Source organism: Python bivittatus, unplaced genomic scaffold, assembly GCF_059951505.1.
Source record: "Python bivittatus isolate LINGU-HERP-01145 unplaced genomic scaffold, Pbiv_v1 ctg000480_np1212, whole genome shotgun sequence".
Taxonomy (NCBI): Eukaryota; Metazoa; Chordata; class Lepidosauria; order Squamata; family Pythonidae; genus Python; species Python bivittatus.
The window spans coordinates 66,621,027-66,645,333 of NW_028277075.1; the positions used below are offsets into that span (position 1 = coordinate 66,621,027).

The 24,307-nt window shown below is 39.8% G+C and overlaps 1 protein-coding gene across 1 annotated transcript in view; it reads right to left on the reverse strand.

Moving 5' to 3' along the window:
- Positions 1 to 731: 731 nt before the first annotated feature.
- LOC103058372 (ras-related and estrogen-regulated growth inhibitor-like) overlaps positions 732 to 24,307 on the reverse strand; it is a 39,373-nt gene continuing 15,797 nt past the window's right edge. The window contains exons 2-4 of the mRNA XM_007427295.4: positions 12,903 to 12,959; positions 7,000 to 7,073; positions 732 to 4,465 (exon numbers count right to left, since the gene is read on the reverse strand). Of these exons, the coding sequence (XP_007427357.1) occupies positions 3,980 to 4,465; positions 7,000 to 7,073; positions 12,903 to 12,959 (617 nt within the window). The 3' untranslated portion in view covers positions 732 to 3,979. The remainder of the gene's footprint in view (positions 4,466 to 6,999; positions 7,074 to 12,902; positions 12,960 to 24,307) is intronic.

Below are 24,307 nucleotides of genomic sequence, written 5' to 3' on the forward strand. Positions count from 1 at the left end.
CCGAGTATTTTGATGTGGAGCCAGAAGCCAAAGGGTAACCAATGCCTGCAAGGTGGGTGTAATAATAGTAACTTGCACTATTTAACAAATGGGCAGGGATTTTGTATCCCTTGAGGAAGTGACCACCAAGCTGACCATTTGTCCCTTACTAGTAATGTCTGGAACTGCCCACCAAGGTAGGAACAGAATCATTGTAAGACAGTGACACCAATTTTCAACTCTTGCAAGCAGTCCAGGATACCATGGTTGATGGTATCAAAAGCTCCTGAGAGGCCCAAAACAACTAAGAGGAGTGCACTATCCCCATCAAGATCCTGACCCAGGTCATCCACCATAGCAACCAATACTGTCTCCATTCCATGCCCAGGCCTGAACCCTGATTGGAAGGGTCGTTTCTAATCCATTTAATGTATATTAACTATCACAGTATTCAGCTGATGACCGTTCAAGAGAATCCACAAATGGTACTTCAACTGTTGCAGAATGCAGCGGTCTGGACAGTGACAGACATGCCTTAGTATGCCCATGTAACACCTCTGCTTCGCGAGCTGCACTGGTTGCCAATTTGCTTCTAGGTGTGATTCAAGGTGCTGGTTTTTACCTATCGAGCCCACAGGGCCTGGTTACTTGAGGACTTCCTGTTCCCATAGTCAGCCCAGCCAATTCAATCTGACAGAGTTAGTGTGCTCTGGGTTCCTTCAATTAAACAATGCCATCTACTGGGATCCCGGAAGCACATATTCTCTGTAGCAGTGCCTGCCCTTGGAATGAGGTTCCCCTCAAGATCTGGTTGGCCCCCCACCCTACTGGTATTTCGAAGGCACTTGAAAGACCTGGCTATTTGCGCAGGCCTTTAGCGAGGGTGAGTGAAGCCCCCTTGGACTGTGTGGGTCTGTTTCTTTTTTTCCATTCCAGTCCAGTTTTTGTCATCTTACTGTCTTTTATTCCTTATTTTTGTTTCTTATTGTATCTTTTAAAAATGTTTTTACTTGTGAGCAACCCAGAGTCATAGGGAGCCAGGTAGCATACAAATTTAATAATAAAATAAATAAAATACTAAAAAGTAGAAGCAAGCTACATTTGGTATTGCTGTAACAAGGTTGCATGAAGTTACATAAGTATATAGATCTTTTCCCACAAACTGATACAAATATTTATAGGAACACAGACTAACAATTGAGATACACGTGTAATTATTTCTGGATATTCCCAAGCCTAGCACACTGAAAAAAATTTCAAAAACATAAAATACAGAAAAAGAACAATGCATGTCAAAGGGAAAAAAACCAATATAATGAAGAACAACCAATAGGGCTCAACACCCACCCTACCCCAAGGCCTGGCAGGCTCCTGAAATATCAGGGCAGGAGCCATATGCATCCCTGAGATGATGGTGCCCAAGAGGACAGGCACTGCAACAGAGAAGGCCCACTTCTGAGGCCCCATCAGATGACACTACTTATCAAAGGGACCTTGAGCACATCCATCCAAACAATTCCTTATAGATCAATCTACTAACTGCCAGCTGCTAGACATGATAATAAAAGCATCCGTTCTCTTCCTTATTTATTCCATCAGCAGGATGAGTTTGATAGTGTATGAGATTTTCTTATTCCCACTGGAGCACAAAAGGGATAGCATGAATGACATGACTGAAACTGAAAACATCCGGAACTGGAAGATTCTTTCTCTCATAGGCTGGAAATGGTTTTTATGGGAAACATTCAAGAATCTCGGAAATGTGCCATAGAACAAAATGCTTGTTGTGATGGTGTTACACATCACCTCTGTGCTGTTGTGGACAGCAGTCCATGAAATAACGCAGAATGGAGACAGTGAAATTTCCAGCACAATAAGAAGTCACACATATTAACTAGATGTTTTTAAGAATCTGGGTGCTGGAATACCCACAGACACAGCAGCACAGAATTCTGGCCTCTAACTATACTATTTTGATAAGGCTACTGTTTTACTTAATTTATCATTTACTAATTTATCACATTTTTACTCTCTTTTCATGATTTATGTAACATTCCCAAAGTGAGTGTGTAAAAACAGATACGCATATTCCTGCATATGTAGAGTTTTTAGTTAACAGTAAAAGATAAAGTGTAATAATTCTCCAATGCAAAATATAACTGTAAAGCTACACGGTGTCAAAGCAAAAGCGTATCCAACACTCTGTCTCTGACTTGAGAGCCAGCTGGATTTCAGGCTATCATCTGAAACTTTTTGAGGCAGCAAGTCTTTTTATTACAGATTCCTATGAAAATAAGCCAGACACAAATCTTGGATAGTGAGCAAGAGCCAGAGAAATTAGTACAGACACATTTATTATTTCTAGAAATACAGAGCATCCCTCAAGGTGTACGTAAAATATCTGCATGTTTAGGACACAAGACTTTTTTGTGTGTGTTGCATTATACAGAAGCCATACAAACCACTGGAAAGAAGTGGGCAGTGAGCGGGCGGCTGTTTTCCAATGCGGAGAAGCCATGTGGAAGCCTTAGGGAACAAGCTGAACCGACTAATCTGTCATCTCTCCTTCCAGAACAGCAAGTGCCTGGGAGTCTGAGCAGCATATTAGCATGGTAGATGAAGCTTCCAAAGGGAAAAAATAGCTTGAGGAGGGACAATAGATCTCTGGCAAGCCATATATGCTTTGAGCATTTCTCCAGTTATTTTTTCTTTAAATAAAGACAACAAACTAGCATGTTTGCTAAAGCATCTGAAGAAACAGTGAAGCTGAGATGTTAAAGAGTTCTTATCTGTCCAAGCAGAAAGTCCTGGGCTAGAAGGACCCTCATTGTGAGACAGCTTCATATATCCACACTTTCAAGCAAAATCTGAAAAGTGGGGAGGCAGGTGAACATATTCTTGGGTCATAGCATCCACACTACCTGAAGTTATCTGAATTCAAATTACTTTGGGAAAGAGTACCTGGAATTGCCTGACAGTAGACTTAATGGGCATCTAAACACTAAGCTGTAGGATCCTCTAAGCTTGCCCAATTCCTTGAATTCATCTCTTCCCTCTGGCCAGGAAGTCTGATGTCACCGTACCTTCTTATGCAAATAAGGCTCCCTTTTACCCAAGCCTATAGATCAAGCAAACATTTTCAGTGGGCTAAATACATCTGAATAAATTAAGGGTGGTTTTTTTTTTACTGCATCCATTAAAAACTAATGGCACCAATGCGCTTAATCAGTCTGTAAAAGATGCATAGCATGTTATGCTTGTTGGAAAAGACAAACTGGTAGCAAGAACCAGAGAGATAACAGAACATTTTAAGTCATTTTAAGCCACTGTTGTAGACCACATAAAAGAGATATCAACACTTAACGAAGCTCAGCTATTGTTGAACTTAAGTTTCCATTTGCAAAGACATTTAGTTTTACTGCCTTTCTTGTTGTTGAAGCGAAAATAAAAAGGCCCCCAACCCAATGGAGTTCTATAGTGCTCTTAAATCCAAATTTAAAAGACTACTCTTTAAAGGGGAACATGATACAACAAACTTACTTTTAGAATCCTTTGCCATTAAGATGGCTACTGGCTTAGATTGGTTTAAAATGGGAGAGAATGGGCCAAGTTAAGTATATTAGACACATTGGCTAAATGGAACCCCTAAGGCCAGAGTTGGTGGGTTACTGAATATTAATTGTTAGGGGACAATAATGAAAAAAAGAGAAACATTGCCTTCTGGTTAGGTTTTCAAAAGCACGGTTTGGAAAGCAAAATTCAGGAACAGGTTGTCCTTTGGTCTGATCCAGTAGACTATTTCACTGCATCACATAGCCTTGTGCTATCAGCTAAGGATCCAACTCAGATGTTCCAATTTTAGTGTATTTTTTTAAAAAGCTTTCCTAACAATGTGCAGGCCTCCTGCCCTTTGTGCTACCAATTCTGCAGCCTCTCCTTTGTTATCTCCAGCTGGCTCTGTGTGCTTTGAACATCACTGTACAATGGTTTAGACCAATGTTCACTCTGGGATGTAGTCCCTGAATGAATTGAAGCTGAGACTCCTGCCTGCCGAGGTTAGACTTGAATTGGCATGAATTTTGGGAATCTTTTCCATTAGTTTAGATGATGCTCGCCTCTTGAAGGACCCTGGGGAAAAATGCCCTTGCTTCATCAGCTCACTATATAAGGTGTTGAAGACCACAACAGTCTCTTCATAGTTGTCCCTGGTAGAGATCTCATAGAAAGGATGCTTCAGAGCCTTGGAGAGATTTTCTCCATCCTCAGAGGACACCATTCGGTCAAACTGCAGGTCCTTCTTGTTTCCAACAATCACAACTGGAGGTTCTCCACTGCCACTGTTCCGCTTTGGGCTAGAATGGATGTGGTTGATGAGAAAGCACAACCTCATCACCTCATCAAAGCTACACCTGTCAGTGACAGAATAAACTACAGCAAATCCATCTCCCCACTTAATCTTTTCTTCAATTTGGAGAGAATCTTCCTCCTAGTCCAGAAAGAGAAATCACAGATCAGTATAAAAATGGCACTTTCTCTAAAGAAAGCTCAGAATGCCTTTACTCAACTGGTTGTGACAAATACCATCTGTACAGAGAAAGACAGACAGGGTCAGACATTCAGTGGTGATAAAAGTTGGAAAGCAGTGGAGGAAAGAAGGGTACCCCTATACCAGAGAGCATTCAACCTTTCCTCTACTTGTTGTGACTCTCTTGCAAATTGTCTTCCTTCGCAGGCTTTTTCCCCAACCTACATTATCTGTGTGTGTTTGTCTATCGGGGAAAGCAGAATGGGGTCCATATATAATGGGAATATGGACAAGTTCAAGAAAGATAATATCATCACTTCCCACTCACCGCTTCTCTAAAGCAGAATGCATGCTTCCTGATGCCAATTCTGTAGTACCTCAGTTGTGTCCTGGGCCCCAAATTTCCTCTGCCACACAGCATCTATTTTGGCCAACAGACACACTGAAAATATAGTCTCCTTCTAGGATGTTCCACTTCATTTCCCTTTCCAGTTTCCTGCTTGTTTTCCCTCCAACACTCAGCTTGGAGGAGTTACTGAGCATATTAAATGGGCTGTTTGGTGGATGGCTGTTCTTAGAATTTTTAAAACATTTTTTCTGAGTAGTTCTCCAAGACTTTGCAATTTCCCCTAGCCTAATGATTCCTCATGGCAGCATTAGAGGAGGCTCCAAATAAAGTGGATGACCTGAAAACAACAGGGCAAGTTTACACACTACCATCTCACCCAGAACTTCCTCTGATTATAAGCACATTATATACAAATTACCAAAATGTAACATCACCTTCTTTTGGTATTTGCATAATGCCCTTTGGTTACCTAAAGACTAACATTTGGAAAATGAGTTTGATTATTAGTAAATTGTAGCATTTCCAAAATGTAGTCTGTGGACCAGTCTTTATCAAACAAACAAACAAACATGCCCACAATATTTGGAAAATATCCAAATAATTGTTTTCTTTCCCCTTCACCACATTCTTGCCAACACTCTAATCAGAGAGGAAACTGACAGTCTGTCAGTCTGACCCTTTAAAAACTTATTTTGCATGTGCAAAAGTGGTCTACCAGTGTTGTATCCATTAAAAAAAGAAGAAGATAACAAAAAATGGGCCCCTAGATATAAAAAACTGAAAAATCTAGGTATATACTGTAGAATTCTGTTGGAAGATACTAACTGCTTAACAGTATCCTGCTACCTAAGAATAGACAGAAATTGAAATTCAAATTACATAGATTTGTAATTTGACCTGTTACTTTAAGTACTACAGTATTTATACTGCCGAAATGGTAGGCCTGGCTTAATTCAGAATAAGAAAGAGTGTTCCCTTGAAATACAGCATAGCGTTAAAAAATGACCACCTAGGAACTAATCTTGCATAATTCGATTTGGTTCTTTAGAGCTAATGTCATTCTAAAGTGTAATAATTAATAACTTCAGCACTTGTGCCAGAAAGCCTCTGGGGCATCTTAACAAGGAACAACCAATTGATCAATGCGCAGAGAGGTGACCTACACAGCCACAACAAGCTTCACTGATGTTTACAAATTCCTGTTATATTTTGCCTCTCTCTGTATTCCAAATTTGGAAATTGCAGTATGAGCTCTATAAGAAGTAGCCTTCATTTTTCCACCTCCCCTTTTAACCTTTTGACATACAGATGTTCTCCAGCTATTCTGGCCAAAACATCCTGTTGGAAACAATCTGATCTTTCAGCCAGATTACTGTTGAAATCTTCCCATCTTCTAACCTTTGCAAAGGTACTGTTTCGTTCTGTCACATGAAGAGTTTTATGCCAGATCCATTCCAATCCCTTACACTCAGCCTTACACATGCTCTTACACACATGTTCCTATTTCTTCTTTTCCCTGAGGATCTGAATTTCCTGGGATTCTGGGATTTGTTGCTTTACCACATCTTCCACGTCACCTTCATATCTGCTTACTCCATGTGTTTATCATGGCCAAGCTTAGGTCTGTGATCAAAACCATTATCGATACGGAGAGAATACAATGAATCTATACACCTTGAAAAATCCTGTGAGAAATCAATGTTGCTTTGCATTTCTCTATTATGGTTAATGGATGTGCTCATCTATAAAGACTGTCATGGCAGAGGTGATAATGCTTGGAGTTTACCAGCATTTGTTACTCTCCATACAAATTGCACGTATTTTAATAAAGCACAATTAATAACAATAAAACAACATACTATTTGGGAGAGTTGCATCTAAAACACCACGTAGTAGGAAAAATAACCTATAACCCACACTTACGTGTGTATGCTCTTTTTTTCATTTATTTGTCACATATTCGTTTCTTATTCTCTTTAAAGACTGATCCATACATCCCTACCACAGAGTTCAAATGATATAACTTTTCTTACAGGGGAATTGCTCCTACCCCTTGATCATTTTCAGTGCCCACTGCAGTACTTTTTCAGGTCTAAAATATCGCCCCCCCCCTTTTTATTTTACAATAAAGCCACCAAAATCATACCTGCCCTGCTGTGTCAAGAATTTCAAAATGAACCATTTCTCCATCTATGACTGCTGTGTGCCTGTAAATCATCTCTGTGGAATAGAAACATGTGTGAGAACTCTATATCAGCAGAAAGCAAACTTAAAAATAAAAACTAAAACTAAGCAAACTTAAAAATAAAACTTTTTTTGTTCCACATGCAGCCTTTGACAGTCTAATGTCTCCAGAAGTGTTGAACAACAATTCCTTGCTCCTAGGTTATCTGAGACATGATAGGAATTGTAGTCACACACACACACCTGGAGGGCACCAAATGGGAGAAGGCTAATATATAATACAACTATAAATTTTGCCTTTCATATCTTAGGATTGTATATTTCTAGACATTTCTACCCTTTGGTGCAATAATTCTCAGTATATTTATAGTTAAAGCACACAAAACTCCAAAAATGCAAATAATCAGATGATAAAGCTTACTGGAAAAAGAAGTGGTCTTTGATACCAAAACAAAAAAAGACTATGCACCAGGTGAGAGGGCACCACCACAGAGAAGGCCCTTTCCTTGGCTCCCATTTGCTACCTTGCATGAAGGGTCTCATTCAGAAGATGACTCCAGGATACAAGTTGATCTATACACCTGAACTAGTGGAGTTTAGGAAGAGTCGCACAGACAGAATGTCATAATAAGAGCCCCTATCTTTATATTTTCTTTAAAATATCTGAGATGGCCTCCAGAAGTCCTCTAACAGTTACCACGAAGTTATTTTAAATATTGAATAAAATCATATTAAATGTATTTAACTCATTGAGATGCATTTTTAACTTAATATGATTTATTTTTTGTCCTGGCTATGCTGTTGTTATTAATGTGGCTTCTAACATATCCTTCAAGGATCACATATTGTCTGTGGTCTAAAAGAATTGTATACTCTTATGTTGAATGACAGGACAAGCCTATAATATGGGAAATCTGTGGCTTGAAGGAGGCACTGGTAACATTTTGCTTAGGCACTAAAAAATTCCTGAGAATTCACAAAATGTAAAGCACAAAACAGCACTGGAGAAACACAACCACAGCACAATTTTTATATATTTATGGAAATAAGGGTTAAGATATAACTGAAGGAACTAAGTGGAAGGGAAAAGGGAGAAGAAAGGAGTGAGTGGCCACTGTTCATAAGTGACGAGGTTTAGGGCATAAAAAGTAGAAGACTGAATAAAGAAACATCTGGGAAATCATCCTGCAAGTGGTCTGATATGAAGACATGAGAGCAACAAAATCCACATAAGTCCTTCTGGTACTCATAAGGAGAGAAAAGCAAAAGGAGGACCCATATTGAGGATGGAAATGCAGAAGATGGAGGAGGTAAAGGAGACAGAGAAGTGTGTGCGGTGAGGATGGGGCACCAGTTCTACTTAATACAGCCTTCATCCCACCATCACGGTGCACAGCAGTGATGATGGGTAGAGATGTGACTGTAGAAACTTGGTAAGCAATTCAGCTGTTCTTTTGCTTCAATGATGCAATTCTGCATTTGGCATGGGGAATCTGTGAAGGCATCAGAAATGTTTGCCATAGGCTTAAAATGAAAGCATGTCAATTGTGCTATAAAATGAGGCCCTGTCAGAACTCAGCAGGAGAAAGGCAGAAAGTTTACCTACTTTCAAAAAAAAAAGATGCCTGGAAGCCATCTTTCTTCCCAATCACTTTGTTCTTTATTGAATTCCCATCTCTGCCTTCTGAATTCCACATGACCAGGCCACTACAAGTCTTAGTCATTCATTTGGGCCCTAAAGGCATTCTTCTCTTTCTCCAGACAAAGAGGCTGGTACTGTACTTAAGAGTGTGGATAAAGGAGGGGAGCTTCCATATTCTGCCTAAGCATAATATCTCCCGTTGGCTGTATTCTTTACTTCATAATTATTCATTACTGCAAAAAAAAATGGGGAGAGATTTCAGATTCCTTTCCTTCCCACCCATGGCACCCTCTAAATAATTAAATCTGTGGTGTGCTAAAAAATATCTGATGAAGGTTTATTTGCAAATACGTCTCTATCTCTTTGTATTCAGCAGGGCTCACCACTCAGGGATTATATCCTAAAAACTAGAAAAGCTAAAAAGAAAAAAATAGTAATTTTAGGGTTTTGTTTCCCCTGAGGCAGGGAAATTTCTTTCAAAAACCAATGGAAACGTTTTCAGTAATTCTCCAGGAAGCCTGTGGAATTTACAGTTCACAAAATGTTGCTCTCACACCTTTCTCTAAAGATGTCTATGAAGATCATCTCAAAATGTAGCAGTGCCAACCATGGATTTTTCCTTGCTACTTCCATACAGCAGTTCCCTATGGGGGATCTACTATCCCAAACATAATTGCTAATTAAAGCACCTCCCTGAAGTCCCTGAAATTGTTCCAGTTTTCTTTTCACAGCAAGCTTCTTTGCTGCTATATCTGAAATATCTAAACTTTTACAGGGGCAAACCAATATTCAACATAGTTATCCAAAGAGCAGCTCTTACTTTTCTGAGGAATGCTTTCATAGTTATAACAAAGCAAGGAAGTAAACATGAGGAAAAAGTAGGGCACAATGAATATTAGTCTAATTTTCTATGAATTACTTTCAAATGGACTGCAAGGATGAAAAAAACATCTTAGGTAGGCAGAAGACTGCTAGCCTAAGGCTAAATGAAGCATGATCATCATGGCCTAAATGTACAAAATTAGAGATAAAATCCTACAGCATTATATTCCTTGCATCGCCCTTTACTACAGAAGATGTAGACAGATACCTGAGTTTATACTGACTTTTTCAGGGAAGAAATTGCAACCATCAAAGAAAATTGAGAAAATTCTAGGATATCTTGCAAGGCAACACTGTAATGAATCATTAGGTCCTGATGGCATCTCCAAAATAGTTGTTTTCTTTTAAGAACTCACATTTGAAATTGCTGACCTCATAGCAACAATATGTAACTTGCCTCTCTAATCAGGGTTAGTGTCAGAGGGCTGGAAGGTAGCCAATGTGACACCCATTTTTTAAAAAGAACCAAGCAGAGATCCAGTAAATTACAGAATGAGAATGTTACCAGACAAATGAATGGAGGTGACCCTGTTTATGTTATATATTTGAATTTTCAAAGAAGTCTTTGACAAAGTTATTCATCAAAGATTCCTGAGTTAGGTTAGCTGTTGTGGAATAAGAGGACCTATCCTTTCATGGATCACAGCTGGTTAAAAAACAGAAAGCAAAAGATGTGAATACATGGGCAACTTTCTTAGTGGAGGGAAGCAAGAGTGGAGTCTTTCAAGGATCTGTATTGGGACTAATGTTTTTCAACAGTCCATAAATGATCCCTGACTTAGAATAAGTAGTGAGCTGGCCAGGTTTTCAGGTGATTCAGAGTAGTGAAAACTAAAAGTAAGTGTGAAGAGCTCCAGAAAGATCTCTTCAACTGGATGGTCAACCAAAACAGCAAATGAAGAAGTTCAAATAAACATTAAGTGAAGCACATTGGGGTCTAAGCTGTAACTATACAGGAAAAAGGGTAGTTGGAAGTCAGGGAGTCATACATTTATATTATTATTGTTGGTTGCACAGTCAGCCAGATGTTTAGATTGGATTTGGCATTTTTATCTACCTATCGAGTCCTTCCCAAGGACCTGGGATAGGCAGATGATGTTTGATGGTGCTAAAGGTATTGTCGTGGGATGTAAGCTATTCCAAGTAAAGGTGCCTTTTGCAATTGACTGATGGTGATTTTGTCAACGCTGATGGTGTTCAAGTGGTGCTCCAAATGTTTTGGGATTGCACCCAAAGAGCCTATTACTATTGTACTATCTTTGCTTTCTTTTGCCACAGTCATTCTACTTCTATTTGCAGGTCTTTATTTTGTGATTTTCTCCAGTTCTTCTATTCTGTTGTCTTCAGGTATTGCAATGTCCACTATTTAGACTTTTTTGTCTTTCTTATCAACAACTGTTAAGTCTGGGATTATTATTATTACTAAAGATGGGGGGTCATAGCAGATGGTTCAATTAAGATGTTGACTCAATGTGTGGCAGCTGTGAAGAAGGCACGTTCCAGGCTAGGGATCATTAGGAAAAGGACTGAATATAAAACTGCCAACAATATAATGGTTTTATAACAAATCTATGATATGTCCACATTTGAAATACTGGGTACAGTTCTTGTTGCAACATTTGAAAAATAGAGTAGGATGCGAAAAATGCAGAAGAGGGCAACCAAAATGATCAGGTAGCTCAAAACCTCCCTTAAAAGAAATGGCTAGAACATTTGGGACTGTACAGTATGGGGAAAAAGAAACCACTGAGAGGAAACATGTTTAAGGTGTATAAAATTTTATAGGTACGGAGAAAATGGACAAATTCCACAGTGCATAATTAAAATTCATGGAGGACAGGTCTATTAAGGACTCTCAATCTTGAAGATTCAGTGTTGTCTTTGGGGAAGCAGGTCTCCAAATGCTACTGGCAGAGGAACAATGACAGGAGGAGAGGGGTATGTCTCCACTTGTGAGCACCCTGGTTGGCCACTCAGTGAAACAAAACGGTGGACTAAAATAGAGTCTCACCTGATCCAGCTAGGTTTGTCTTATATTACGGGAATGCAATTCACCTGAACTTCAACTCACTGGACCTATGAATATGCACTTTCTATAGCAGCCTCCTCCAACTTGGTGCCTTTCAAATGAGCTGGATTCCTGCTCTCATTAGTCTCAGGCAAAAGGTCAATGGAGAGTTGTCTTTTGACCTCTCTGAAGGGCACCACGTTTGCAGAAGGCTGTTCTAAGTTATGTGAACTTGACCAATGAAGGCAAGATGGCAGCAGAGCTAATGATCATCGCTGACCATTTGATCTGACTAGTTAGCACTTATACGCATAGTTTGATTATTCTGCTATATTCTATGGTGGGGTGACAAATCTGCAATGCTCTCCTAGTTGAAATTTGTCTGATTCTGTCTCTGCATCTTTCCTTGCCAAACACGTTTCTTGCTTTAATGGGATTTCTAAAGTATATCAAGTAGTTTTACAGTACTGCTGCTTTAATGTTTGATATTTCTAGGTTTTTCCATTAAGCTGTACACCACCCTGGGTACTTTTAACCGAAGAGCAAGAAGTAGTAACAAACAGCATCATCTTTGCTATAACATCTGTCAGAGAATCCATTTTTACATTAAAAACCCAATCCTAATTAAACACATTTATTTCATCTTTAAACTAAAAATTTTATATAATGAGTCTATCTAGCTCAGTATGACTGAAATTGATTGGGAGCCAATAGCTCTTTGTTAGACAGCAGGCTTTTCCAGATCTATTTAGTGATGTAAAGGATAAGTTTTTTTTTTTTTTTTCAGATAGTCCTTGCTTAATGACCCCAATAGGGACTGGAAAATTTGTTGTTAAGCAGAGTGGTTGTTAAGCAAAACATCATGTGACCACACCTGATTTTATGACATCCTTTGTGTCAGTGGTTAAGCGAATCACCATGGTCAAGTGAATCATGTGGTTGTTAAATGAACCATGTGGTTCTCCATTGATTTTGCTTGTCAGAAGCTGGCTGGGAAGGTGGCAAATGGCAATCATGTGACCCCAGGACCCTGCAACCATTGTAAGTACAAGCTGGTTGCCAACTGCCCAGATCATGATCACATGACCGCAGGGGCGCTACAATGGTCATAAGTGTGAGGACTGGTCATACATTACTTTAGTGCCATCATAACTTCGGATGGTCACTAAATGTGTGGTCATTAAGCAAGGACTACCTGTACCTCTGAACTAGGGCTCCATCTTCTTCCCCAAATATTTTTTGATCTGAGATCCAATGTTAACAGCAATTGTCACTGATCACCTAAAAATACAAACCAACTCACTGATTTGACAGAGCAAGTAACTGAACTTACCTAAAGTAGGGTCATAATCACCAATAAATCGCCTGGTGATGAATCTTACCGTCAATGCTTCATTGGAAAAAGAAAATAATAATAATTAGCAGAGTAAACCAATATATATATATATATATATATATATATATATATATATACATACATACATACATACACACACACATACATACACATACATACATACACACACACACACACACACACACACTAACTTAGCTATTAACCAAACTACAGAATATCATGGGCAAATTATGGCAACAGTTTTGAAGAGGTTCAGATTTGCATGTACCCTCACCTAAAGAAAGCAAAGGTTGAAGGGTATGAGAATGACTGGTATTAGGTGAAGTGGGGGTTCATTTCTAGAATGTAATCATTGTCCAAAATGTCTCTTTTTAGCAAGATATGGATGAAATTTGGATTAAAATTCCTTCATGTCAGCAATTAGCTTCACTTAAGTGATGAGTTAAGAATGAGATTCAAGACATGCTTCTGCCTATCAGCACTCAATGGGTTGCATATTAAAATGTCCACATTCTGTTTCTGTTAATAATGGATAATGTGTCTGAGCCCATGTAACTGATATATATAAGTGGAAAAGCTGCTTTATCTCAGTCAGTGGGCAACTGACTTCATTTTAAGAAAAGTCCTTCATGTAAATTAGAATTTTCCACGGTAGTACAAACCAACAAGTGAGGCCCATCATGGATCACTGCTATAGGAACAAGCAGCAAAGTTGGAAGTTGCCTGGTAGAAGTCAAGATGGAGGGCAGAAAAAAGGCAAGAGGGACCTGTATCCTAAACCAGGGTTCCTCAACCTCAGCAACTTTAAGATGGGTGGACTTCAACTCCCAGAATTCCCCAGGCAGCATGGCTGGCTAGGGAATTCTGGGAGTTGAAGTCCACCCATCTTAAAGTTGCTGAGGTTGAGGAACCCTGTCCTAAACTGTCTCTTAACTGGAGTTGAATATAGGGAGGCTTAACGGCCTATCCTCCAATATGAAGAAACAGCTGAGGCGAAATGGGACTGAAGAGAATGTGTGAATGCTTAGGGAGATGCCACATGGAGGTTCACCAACACAGGATTCCCATATTCCTTAAGGATTGTTTTAAAATGTATTTTTATTGCTTTTAAACTAATAAAAAAAAAAGAAAAAACACTAACAATTATAATGTAAGTACATACCTTTTCAAAAAAAGAAAAAAGCTACACATAAAAAGTGTTTAACAAAAAATGAAAAAAATACAACAGAAAATATAGAGAGAGTTGTAAAAATTAAGCTATAATTCTATATATACTTATCTAATGTAAATACTATTCGAGTACGTATATATTAATTTCTAATACATTTATATAACCCTAACTATCATTCTTTTTTTTTAACCTACTGTATTTTGTACAAATGAGTCCCATATTTCATTATACTTGTCCATACAAAGTCTGCATCTATAGGCAATCCGCTCATAGGTGGCAAGTGCAAACAGGTCTTCAATCCATTGACTAACTGGGGCCACACACTTATCTTTCCAATGCTACAATATCAGTCTTTTAGCCACAGTAAGGGCACGGAGAATCCAAAGCCCGTGCAATTTTCTTGGCAATAATATGAAAGTTATTTGCCACAGCCTTCTTCTGGGATGGTTTTTGAACTTCCCTGTCTAGTGTACAGATTTCTGAAGTCTTGATGCTGTTTATTTTCTTCTTTCTTACCATGCAAAAATACTGCCTTCTGTCTTTTCTCCCAGCAAACATAATTCATTTTAACCAAATTCAACTTTAACCTCCAAGGCTGGGCCAGGAGCCGTTATTCCCACGGGAAGACCACTTAAGTATAACTATAATCTTTTCATAAAGCTGCTGAGTAAAGCACAAATAAACTAGGAAAGAGGAATTAAGATTAGGTTAACAGTTCTCAACTTGGTGCTCTTTGGATGCACCAGATTTAATCTCCCATGGTACACAGCCAGCAAAGCTTCTGTAGGCCACATCGGGTTTGGGAAGGCTGATTAGGTGACCAAAGTAGCAGTATTAGAAGTGTTACGAAAATTCTAAGATCTTGGACAATGAGCAGGAAAGCAGAATACTGTTTTCTGACAAATGTTTACATTTTACAGTAATGGGAAGGTTTGAGAATTCATGTTGCTGGACTGAATCATTCAGAGTTTGCCTGTAGTGTTTGCACAAAGTGCTCTACTGCATGTGACAGCAAGAGGAGGAAAAGACTGAAAGATTTCACTCAAATTTAATCACATTTGTGGGTGGCAGGCGTCTGAATGCCTCTTCTAAGTTTACAGACAGAATTGTTTGAGAAGGCACACTATTATCTTCTCAGAATCCCAAGGAAGTCCAGAATCCAGAGAAGATAGAATATTTGTAACCTATTATGTAAAGAACACACAAGGACCTTATCGGCATCTTAACCACCAAAAGAGCAGCTAAGGAGGTGGAAACCATACTTCTACAACTTAAGGCAGAAAGGCACTTCTGAGCATTTACTCAACCCAGGAATTTCAGAACAGAGCTCAAACTTTTTCTAACTCGCATCCTAATTTAGAGAAGAGGTAACAGGGATTCAGTGTCTTGCCAATACACTGCAAATCGCCCTGAGATTGAAGTCTTCTGCTTATCTCTGATGGAGGAAACTTCTGGAAAATAACTCTTTTTGGTTCTGCCACAAATTAAGACAATTTGTGGACATCACTATAAATATTCTAGATTGGTATCTAACAATGGCTCCAATATCTGCTAAGTACATCGTTAACATTTATTTATACATTTAGAGCACAAAGTGAAGATTTTTCATAACATATATTGGAATAAATAACCGACAGAAAAGAATGAAAATTGGAGAGGAGAATGTCGTACCTTAAGGCTATTGAGAGGCAGATGATTTCATCTGATGCCTCTTTCCTCCTGGCTAAATCTTAAGTGGTAATTAAAATAATAAAGTGTCCTTCCAGTTGATCTTGATTCCTGGCAATAGCACAGATGCAGCCATGCAGTTTTCTTAGCCACAGTACAGAAGGAGCTTGCCACTGGCCTTTTCTGATTTATCCTACAATCCTGATTTCCTGGTGGTCTCCTTTCCAAGTACTACTGATGTCTGACCCTGCTTAGCTTTTTGGGATCAGACATGGTTGGCTAAACGCTGCAGTTATGTTCTTCACAGCAAGCGTGCAGAGGTCATACTTTGCTTTGTTTAAGAAAAGGGGATCTCATGTATGGTAGGGTCATATAGGAGCATATTATTTTTCATATACATGTGTTTTTTATTTCTTTGTTATTTAAATTTAGAATGACGGTTTCAGATAGATTATAGGTTTCCATCCTGACAAAGATTAAAAATTATAAATGTAAATAAAAACAAAGGATTATTCCAAAATAAAGTAGCCCTGGACCCATTGGAACAGTTTGCATATTCTTTTTTTCTAAATCAAACAGTTTTAACTATGTGTTCTGTGGCTGCTTTAAAAATAGGCAGACTAAATTTAACATAATGTCCCTTACATGGACAATTGTAGTCATCAAAAGTCCTTTTCTACCCATTATAACTTCTTCCTCTCAGCTTAGAAGTTAAAAAATATATATATCACACAGAACAAACAGTCACTTCCATCCAGAGAGAACACAAAGGACTGGGTTATTCAAGCACTGGTCACCCTTCCAAGGACACATATAGAGAATTCTGTATAGAATAGCCAGCTGGCCAGTGCCACAAGGGACAGACAAAGAAAATACACAGGGTTCAGAGATTAAAGAATGTAGGTGGTTTTGGCAGAGACTGGAAGAGGCAGGAAGCGAGAGATGGGTGGGCTCCTTGTTGGGAAACAGAGACACAGTTAAGAACTAGACTAAGCACAAACTCTCTGAACTCCTGTCATTTAGGGAATAGCTTCAGAAAGAGCTAGGGGAATTGCATGGTATTGGCTAATGGACCCAAACCCACAAATCCCAGAAATTCAACCACAGAAATACAAACATAAAAACATTTTAAATTCTGACTCTGTCCTACCCAAAGGACACATTTTCTCTGGACAAGTCACTCACGAACTAAAGTCTAGAACACTCCTGCAGAACTTATCAAGGGGAAATGGCCACATTGATAAATTAAAAATCCTTGTGGGCTGCAAAGAAATACCTGGAGTGCTGATCAGCTGTTCTGTGGCTAGAAGAGCAGCAAGGCTTGGAGGTGCTAGGCAGCAATGGCTGTAAATTTACTATTTAAAAAAAAAATGTTGTTGGGCTACACAAAACTGCTTGGCAGACCACATGTGGCCCACAAGCTGTACGCTGTGTTGACCTGGTCTAGGCTATGCAGCAGGTTTGCACAATAACAACAGGGGGAAAATATTTTGGTCATCGCTTCAGAACTATGGAACTTCTCTCTTTGGAATATTTGAAGTCATTTGGACAAACTGAACATTCATTCATGGCAATAATAATTTATTAAGCCAGGAACAAGCAGTGGATCTATAAAATAGGTCTTTTCCTCTCTGCTGTATGACAGCTTTGGAACTTCGATCCTGACCTAATACTATTCACCATTATGAAGAACCACAAGCCAGATCAAACTGGCTCAAAATCAACAGAGAAACATAATTCTTTGGTTCAAATATAACAGACAACTGGTTTTAAAAAGACCATGACGGCAGTGTTAAAGCCAGGAGGCAAAGAAAAGATTGTACAGGCCTAGAACTTTTTTCCTGTCTTTTATACCACGAAGCCAAGAACACAGCGTCTGAAAAGGATCTGTAAATCTGAGGTTACCTTGTTTTTCAAATTGTTACTTATGTTTTTATTGTTCTTCCGGGAAGTAAACTTTTATGCTTTTTAAAGAAACAAAACTTTTAAATGCAGCAAATAAATAAGAGTGGTAACTTGTTCATATTTAAAACTACAGTATCTAAGGTAGAAATCATATTGATACCAGTTAATATTATTATATTATTTGTTTTATTCTGTCAAATGCCTTGAGAGGTTTTGTAGCATCACAGATGGCCTAGGCAAATAAACAAATTATACCACTGGCTAGTTTTATCCAATGTGTCTAAAAGCACTTCAGGAGAAAAATGAGAGAGATTATTAATAAGGCTGTACAGGCCTTTGAGGAGGTCCTCTGCTCTGACCATTCAAGTAAAGGACCCTCTTGAAGCAGCATCACAATGCAGTCCCTTTGCTTTTAAAAATGAAGTAATCACGTTGCTCCACTTCTCCACAGCGTCCTCGAGTACTTGCAATACTAAGAAGAGGTTTTCAGTGAGCTATTGGCAGCATGACGCAAGGCATGGCTTTTGGTCATGGGCTGCACACGCACGGAAGCCTCTTCCAGCTTTGGAAGTGCCAGGGCAGAACAGGAGTGGGGCAAAACACGAGGGGCAAACCGCATCCCCTTTTCCTCTTGAACTGCACCACCTCCAGGTTTCCAGATTCAAACCTCCTCACACAAGCGCAGTTGTTATACACTGTTCAAAGCCAGTGCTCGTGTGTCATTTTTAAATGGATGTGTTCTTTACTTACCCAATGTCTAGGTCACCTACCTCTAAAAACAACTCTGGGTGGCTTCACAAAATTAAAAGCAAAGAAGCCAATATGATATAAAGGCACAGTCGTCCTGAGGGAGTAATGAACAAACATCGTTCCCAACCCAGAAGGGCCTACCCGATACCCTAAGCCAGTTACGTTTTTAGAGCTTGCTCGAAGGCGCGTAGGGCAGGGGCCAAATGATCCTTTGGGAAGATGCTGTTGCAGAGGAACTGCTGGATGACATTATGCTCCCATCTTCAAAAATGGCAGTTAGCCAGAGTTTCCATAAGAATGTAAAGCACCTTCCTCCTAAACTGCAGCAACAGTCAGAAACTGGTTTATAACAACATGCCTATCAATGCATTAATCAGTTCTCCAGTTCTATACTTTTTTGAAACAAACCAGAGAACAGCTTGGAAAAATATCAACAGTGTCTCAGCTGGCAAAGGAAAAGTGATACAAACTTAAGTTCTGGATAATCTGTATATATCTTAACTTTTGAATATGAAATGAAAGCACTACTTTTCTGTTTTTTTGTTTTTTTTTAGCAAATGCAATCTGCTGGGTTTTTGTAAAATGAAAAGTATGTAAAACTTAGGGATGGAAAGGAAATGGTGATCCTTGGCCAGATTATTACTATTATTATTATTTTGTCAAATAGAATGATTATACAACTTAGGTATCTGCTCCTATGAACAAATGTCATCTTTGGCAACAACTGGAATGTTTAACATCTTCCAGCTCAGCAGAGAGAGGTGCTGGTGAGTAATTTCATACGGTTAATTCATATTCTCCAGAGACAGGAAATACAAAATTGTAGCTCCACCACTTAAGAAACTGGTGATCTATCATAGGAGAGTTGCAAAAGGCATATATTCCCAGTTTCTATTCACACCCATCACTGCTTTTAAAAACAGCATAGGCTTGCACCTGAAGCTCAGGTTATTAAGCTTATTAAGAAGGCAATGCTAGTATGTGTTCTCCTCTTTAAAAGCTGTCAGTGAGCACAGAGCACAGGCACAGACATTGGGATTCGTGGGAGAGGGTCCAGTATTTTCCCCTTCAGGGCCCATTCTAGGGGACTCCTGGTGAGCCAGTTTGATGTCTGGCAGAAGCAGTAGTAACAGCAGCAGCATTCCAATCACGATTCGGCATCTGAATAGTGAGAGCTGTGGTTTTACATGGCCAGAGCGGTGCTACACCCTGGGGGCCACTGTGCAAAGTTAAAACATGACTTCCCAATGTTCTTACAAGGGATCCATCAGTGCAGATTCTGCTAGCACTCTAGCAGCTTCCTGAGGGTGCCATAAGCTGACTTGGGTTATACCCATATGTTTTAAATTCCCTCCAGTTATGGAAGCATATGAGTCATAATTTCAGCTAATTTAATGGCACCATATAGGACTGCTGTTTTAAAAATTACAGATCTGAGCCATAAGCATGTGCCTGGTTGCTGTTGGGGGAGGTCACACAGAGGCACTATTGTACTCTACTTTAAGGAAGCAATCAGTACTGCTGAACATTCCCTATGGGTTAGGGTTTGATAATGGGCTGTACAAGAGAAAACAAGCTGATGTTAAATCCTGATAAGATGGAAGTACTGTTGGTCAATAAGGGACTGAAACTTAATCTTTTCGGAATAAGTTTGCATTTCCCCAAAGGATTAGGTCTGCAGTCCAGGAGTGCTCCTAGATTCTCCAGTCAGTGGATTCCCAGGGAGTGGTTATGGCAAGGGGTGCATTTACACAATTACTGCTCACATCCAGCTGAGAATACTTATGAGCCAGTCAGATTTGACAATAGTTAGCCACACTTTGGTTATACTACATCTTGACTACTACACTGTACTGTACAAAGAGTTTGTACAATGTACTGTACAAACAGCTGTACAAAGCATACTGTGCAACTGAAACACTCCTCCTCCTCTAAGTGTCAAGGCAGCTATGTGTCCTCCAGAAGTTTGGCCCAACTGCTCCAAAGGCTTTCCTTGGTTCTTTGCACACGCATATTTATATAAAGACAACATCTTGGTTGTCACTGGCGCTATGCTTCAAGGAGGAGGGCTTCACCTGTGTTGCATGTTCAAGTGCCCCTTCAAGTGCTTTACTTATCTCTACAATTTAAGATACTGGTGTTGTCATCTAAAGCCCTGAAACACTCAGGGACACACTCTCCAAGGCACCAATTCTTCTCTTATCAACTTTCTGGATAGGCAAACTCAGGAAAAAAGGATCATTTGGATTTTTGGAAATATGTTTATTGCTAGTTGAGTATTCTAATAGAATCTTGCAAGTCTGGCAAAGCAATTCTCCAGCTCAACTTAAACTTAGCATAATTAAAGTAAGTCTGAGTGTCTTTCTCACACCTCCCCTCTCCTCTGGGCTGAGGTGTTCCTTTTGCAATGGTCCTGTTTCCTCCCTGGCTAAATGTTCCACGACACTACATCCCCTTTCAGACTCACTCTACTCCTCCACCATGGAATACACGGAGAGCAATGAACCCCCTGCCCCCACCACACTCCAGCCTGCAAAGAAAGGCCAGGCATCTGCTGAAGGTCAACAAAGAAGTCTGAAATGGGAGAACCCAATAAAATGAGTACGTATTATTCCTCCCTGTTCAATCCCCGAGTCTGAAACAGCAGTTTGCAAGGCAAGCGTGGCAGAGACCACAGAGCCCTCTTCTTTCTGACTGTCAAAGTCTGGTATGGCAGGAGGCAGTTCAAGAGAATGAAGCTTGTGTGGAAATTTCAGATGGAACTGGCAAACAAGTTCCACCACTACTTCATTCACACAGTTTCTCTGTGTCATAATAACCCTTCTGGTAGATTAAATTTTTTAATCTCCCTCTCCTGTGTCTAGAATCCAAAATAAACTCCATCTCATATTCCTCTTCCCCATCCATCAGAACTGGGGGAAGGAGAGGTGCTGAATGCAAGGGACAGGGAGCCTCCTCCTGCACACAGAGAAAGTAGTGAAACTCCAAGTGTATTTTCATGGAAGCAGACAATTGCAATTGATTGATTGATTGATTGATTGATTGATTCATTATATTTATATAGCCACCCATCTCACAAAATGTGACTCTGGGCGGCACACAATAAAAACATTAAAAAGCAATAATATATTAAAAATAATTTTAAAAATTAATATTACAATTAAAACAAGACAAGGAGAGAGCAACAGATATTAACAACAGTGGAGCCACCTCAACAACCTACCATTCCCTTGGGGCCCTCAAGCCTGATGACACAGCCAAGTCTGTCTGATCAGTGCAGTCACAGGGAAGAGCCAATAAACTTTGTGTCTAGTTTCGTGGCCAAGCAGGAGGAAGGTAAGCACAGCAATCCTGGTGCCTTCTTGCCTATGTACATTTGCTGCCTGTTTGTACAGTGCCTTGGCAAATCCAGCTGTTCCCTTAAGAGAACCTGTGCCGCCTACCTCTCTTGGAGAAAATCAGACAAGAGTTCTGGAGGACAAACAGTACAGGTTATAACCATCAACTGTTTGGAAGGGAGACATACTGATGAAGGAATGCAGAGATGTTATATGCAATTTCTGCCAATGGCAACAAGTCAGGCCAACTGTCTTGTCAACAGGACGCAAAGCAACACAAATATTGTTCTAGTACAAAGTTAGTCTTCTCTATCTGCCCATTTGTCTTTGGGTGATGAACTGATGATAGATGGATATGAATACCTAGTAACTGGAAGAGGGCTTTCCAGAACCAGGATGTAAATTGAGAGTTATAATCCAAGATCCCAGTCTCGTGGAGGAGTAGAGCAGCTGGGGCACACCAGCCAGCTTGGCAGGGACAACCTTAGCCTAACAGACATGACACAAGGCAACAAGGTTTTGACATCCATTCTCAAATGCATACAGTTTCAACTTAGCATACAGCTTGTGTTTGCATAGGAGTTCTAGCACATTTTTGACATGAGCAGAATGCAGGCAAAGTTCTTATGAAAAAAATCAAAACATCATCTAGGTAAACCACAACACATTTGTCCAAAATATCTGAAAATAATTCATTCATGAATCTGGCAAAGACTATGGAGCAATCAGAAAGACCAAAAGGCATTTGTGTATTCAGACTTCTCATAACATGTGTCAAAGGCTGTTAGGTATTCATGATTCTCCTTCATCCAAATCAAACTGTAGTTTCAATAAATCCAGTTTAGTGAAAATGTGTGTCTTCTGAAGGTGGCTAAGCAGGTCCAAAATAAGAGGCAGTAGTTACTAGTCCCTAATGGTTCAGAAGTCTATATTCATGCACAACTCTCAAAGGATTATTTTTCTTTTTTTACAAAAAATGTTGGCAGAGATGCAGGAGACAAAAGAGGGCAAATAAATCCTTTTGTCAGAATGTCATCCAGAAATTCCTTTAAAGCTGCCAACGCTTATATAGACATGAGATATTGCTGTTCAACTAGGATCTGGGCTCCAGGCAGTAAGTTAATTGTACAATCACACATTTGGCGGGGTGGCAAAGTCACAATTTCCTGCCTGCCCAAAACATCAGCAAAATCTGTATATTTTTCAAGCAAAGAAGGAGGTTCAAGCTGCTGTGAGGCAGGAACAGAAGGAAAAAAGCCCAAGGCCTGGAAATGGTGCCGTTTATAGCACTGAGAAGGAAAAGAAATAGTCCTGTGCTCCTAGTAATACCACCATTATGCATTTGGCCTATCCACAAGGTAATCAAGATGCACAAGGAAGCAGTCAAATATAATTGGAAGAATTCTTTGTGGTCATTTATTTTCACTGCAGAGGAGCTATATGTTCTAGGATGGGACTTGATCAGAGGGGTCTCTGCCTTCAGTCATCACCACGTGCAGCTGAATGTGCAAGACGAACTGATTCAAAGTAACTTCATCAATGAAAACAGCAGTCACTCTCAAGTCCAAAAGAGCTGAGACGCATGTTCTGGGTCCCATCACTTAAGCAGTGTCATCTTGTGGAGCCTAGGAAGCATGCTTTCTCTGTTGCTGCGCCTGCCCTCTGGAACAATATCCCCCCAGAGATCCAGATAGCTCCCACCCTAATGACATTCAGGAAGGTATTAAAGACTTGGTTATCCTCCCAGGCTCTGGGGCAGAGAAAAGGTTGACCTCCTGTTGGAAGGATTTTCTTTAGTTTTATGTTGTTTCTGGGGCTGTTCACAATTCTTTTTTGCATGTTGCAGTTTATTTTTACTTTTAATTGCAAGCCACACAGAGTTGTTGGGAACTGGGTGATCTATAAATTGTATAAATTAAATAATAAAACATTTCCGAGCTATGGGTACAAAGACTGATGGGAATAATAAAATGCAACTGCCTAGTGTTGGATGCTGGAGCTTTCTTTAATTGTCTGAAGGCCCCCTTACAGAGCTCTTAGGTGGGGGGTCTGCAAAATTTTCTGGTGTCAAGGTTTTGGAATGATTTGGCAACTTACTCACAAGGTGACCCAAATCTCCACACTTTATAGCTGACAGCTGGGCAAGCTACCACTGGGTGACCAAAAATGTCGTAGTAAAGACACAATTTGAGGTCACATCTTCATTGTTTCTCTGTTGCAGACAAGGATCTCTTCATTGCCCCTATGTGCATAGGCTCCATGCCACTGGCATCCAAGGAGACAATGAGGAGGAAGGAAATGGGTGAAGAAAGGCTGTGAAACTGTCTTCCTCTGCAATTTCCTCCTCTTCCAACCTATCATCAATCACTCTTCAAGGTCTCTGGTGTGCCCTGTCTCATGAATTCACTTCTCGGTTCATCAGAAGAGTCTTCCTAAACTGGTCATTCAGGGCAAAATCATTTCAGTGCATGTGCCTGGTGAACAACTGAAAATCTGCCATATACTTGTGTACTTGGCATCCTCCTTGTTGCAAAGTACATATTTCCCAA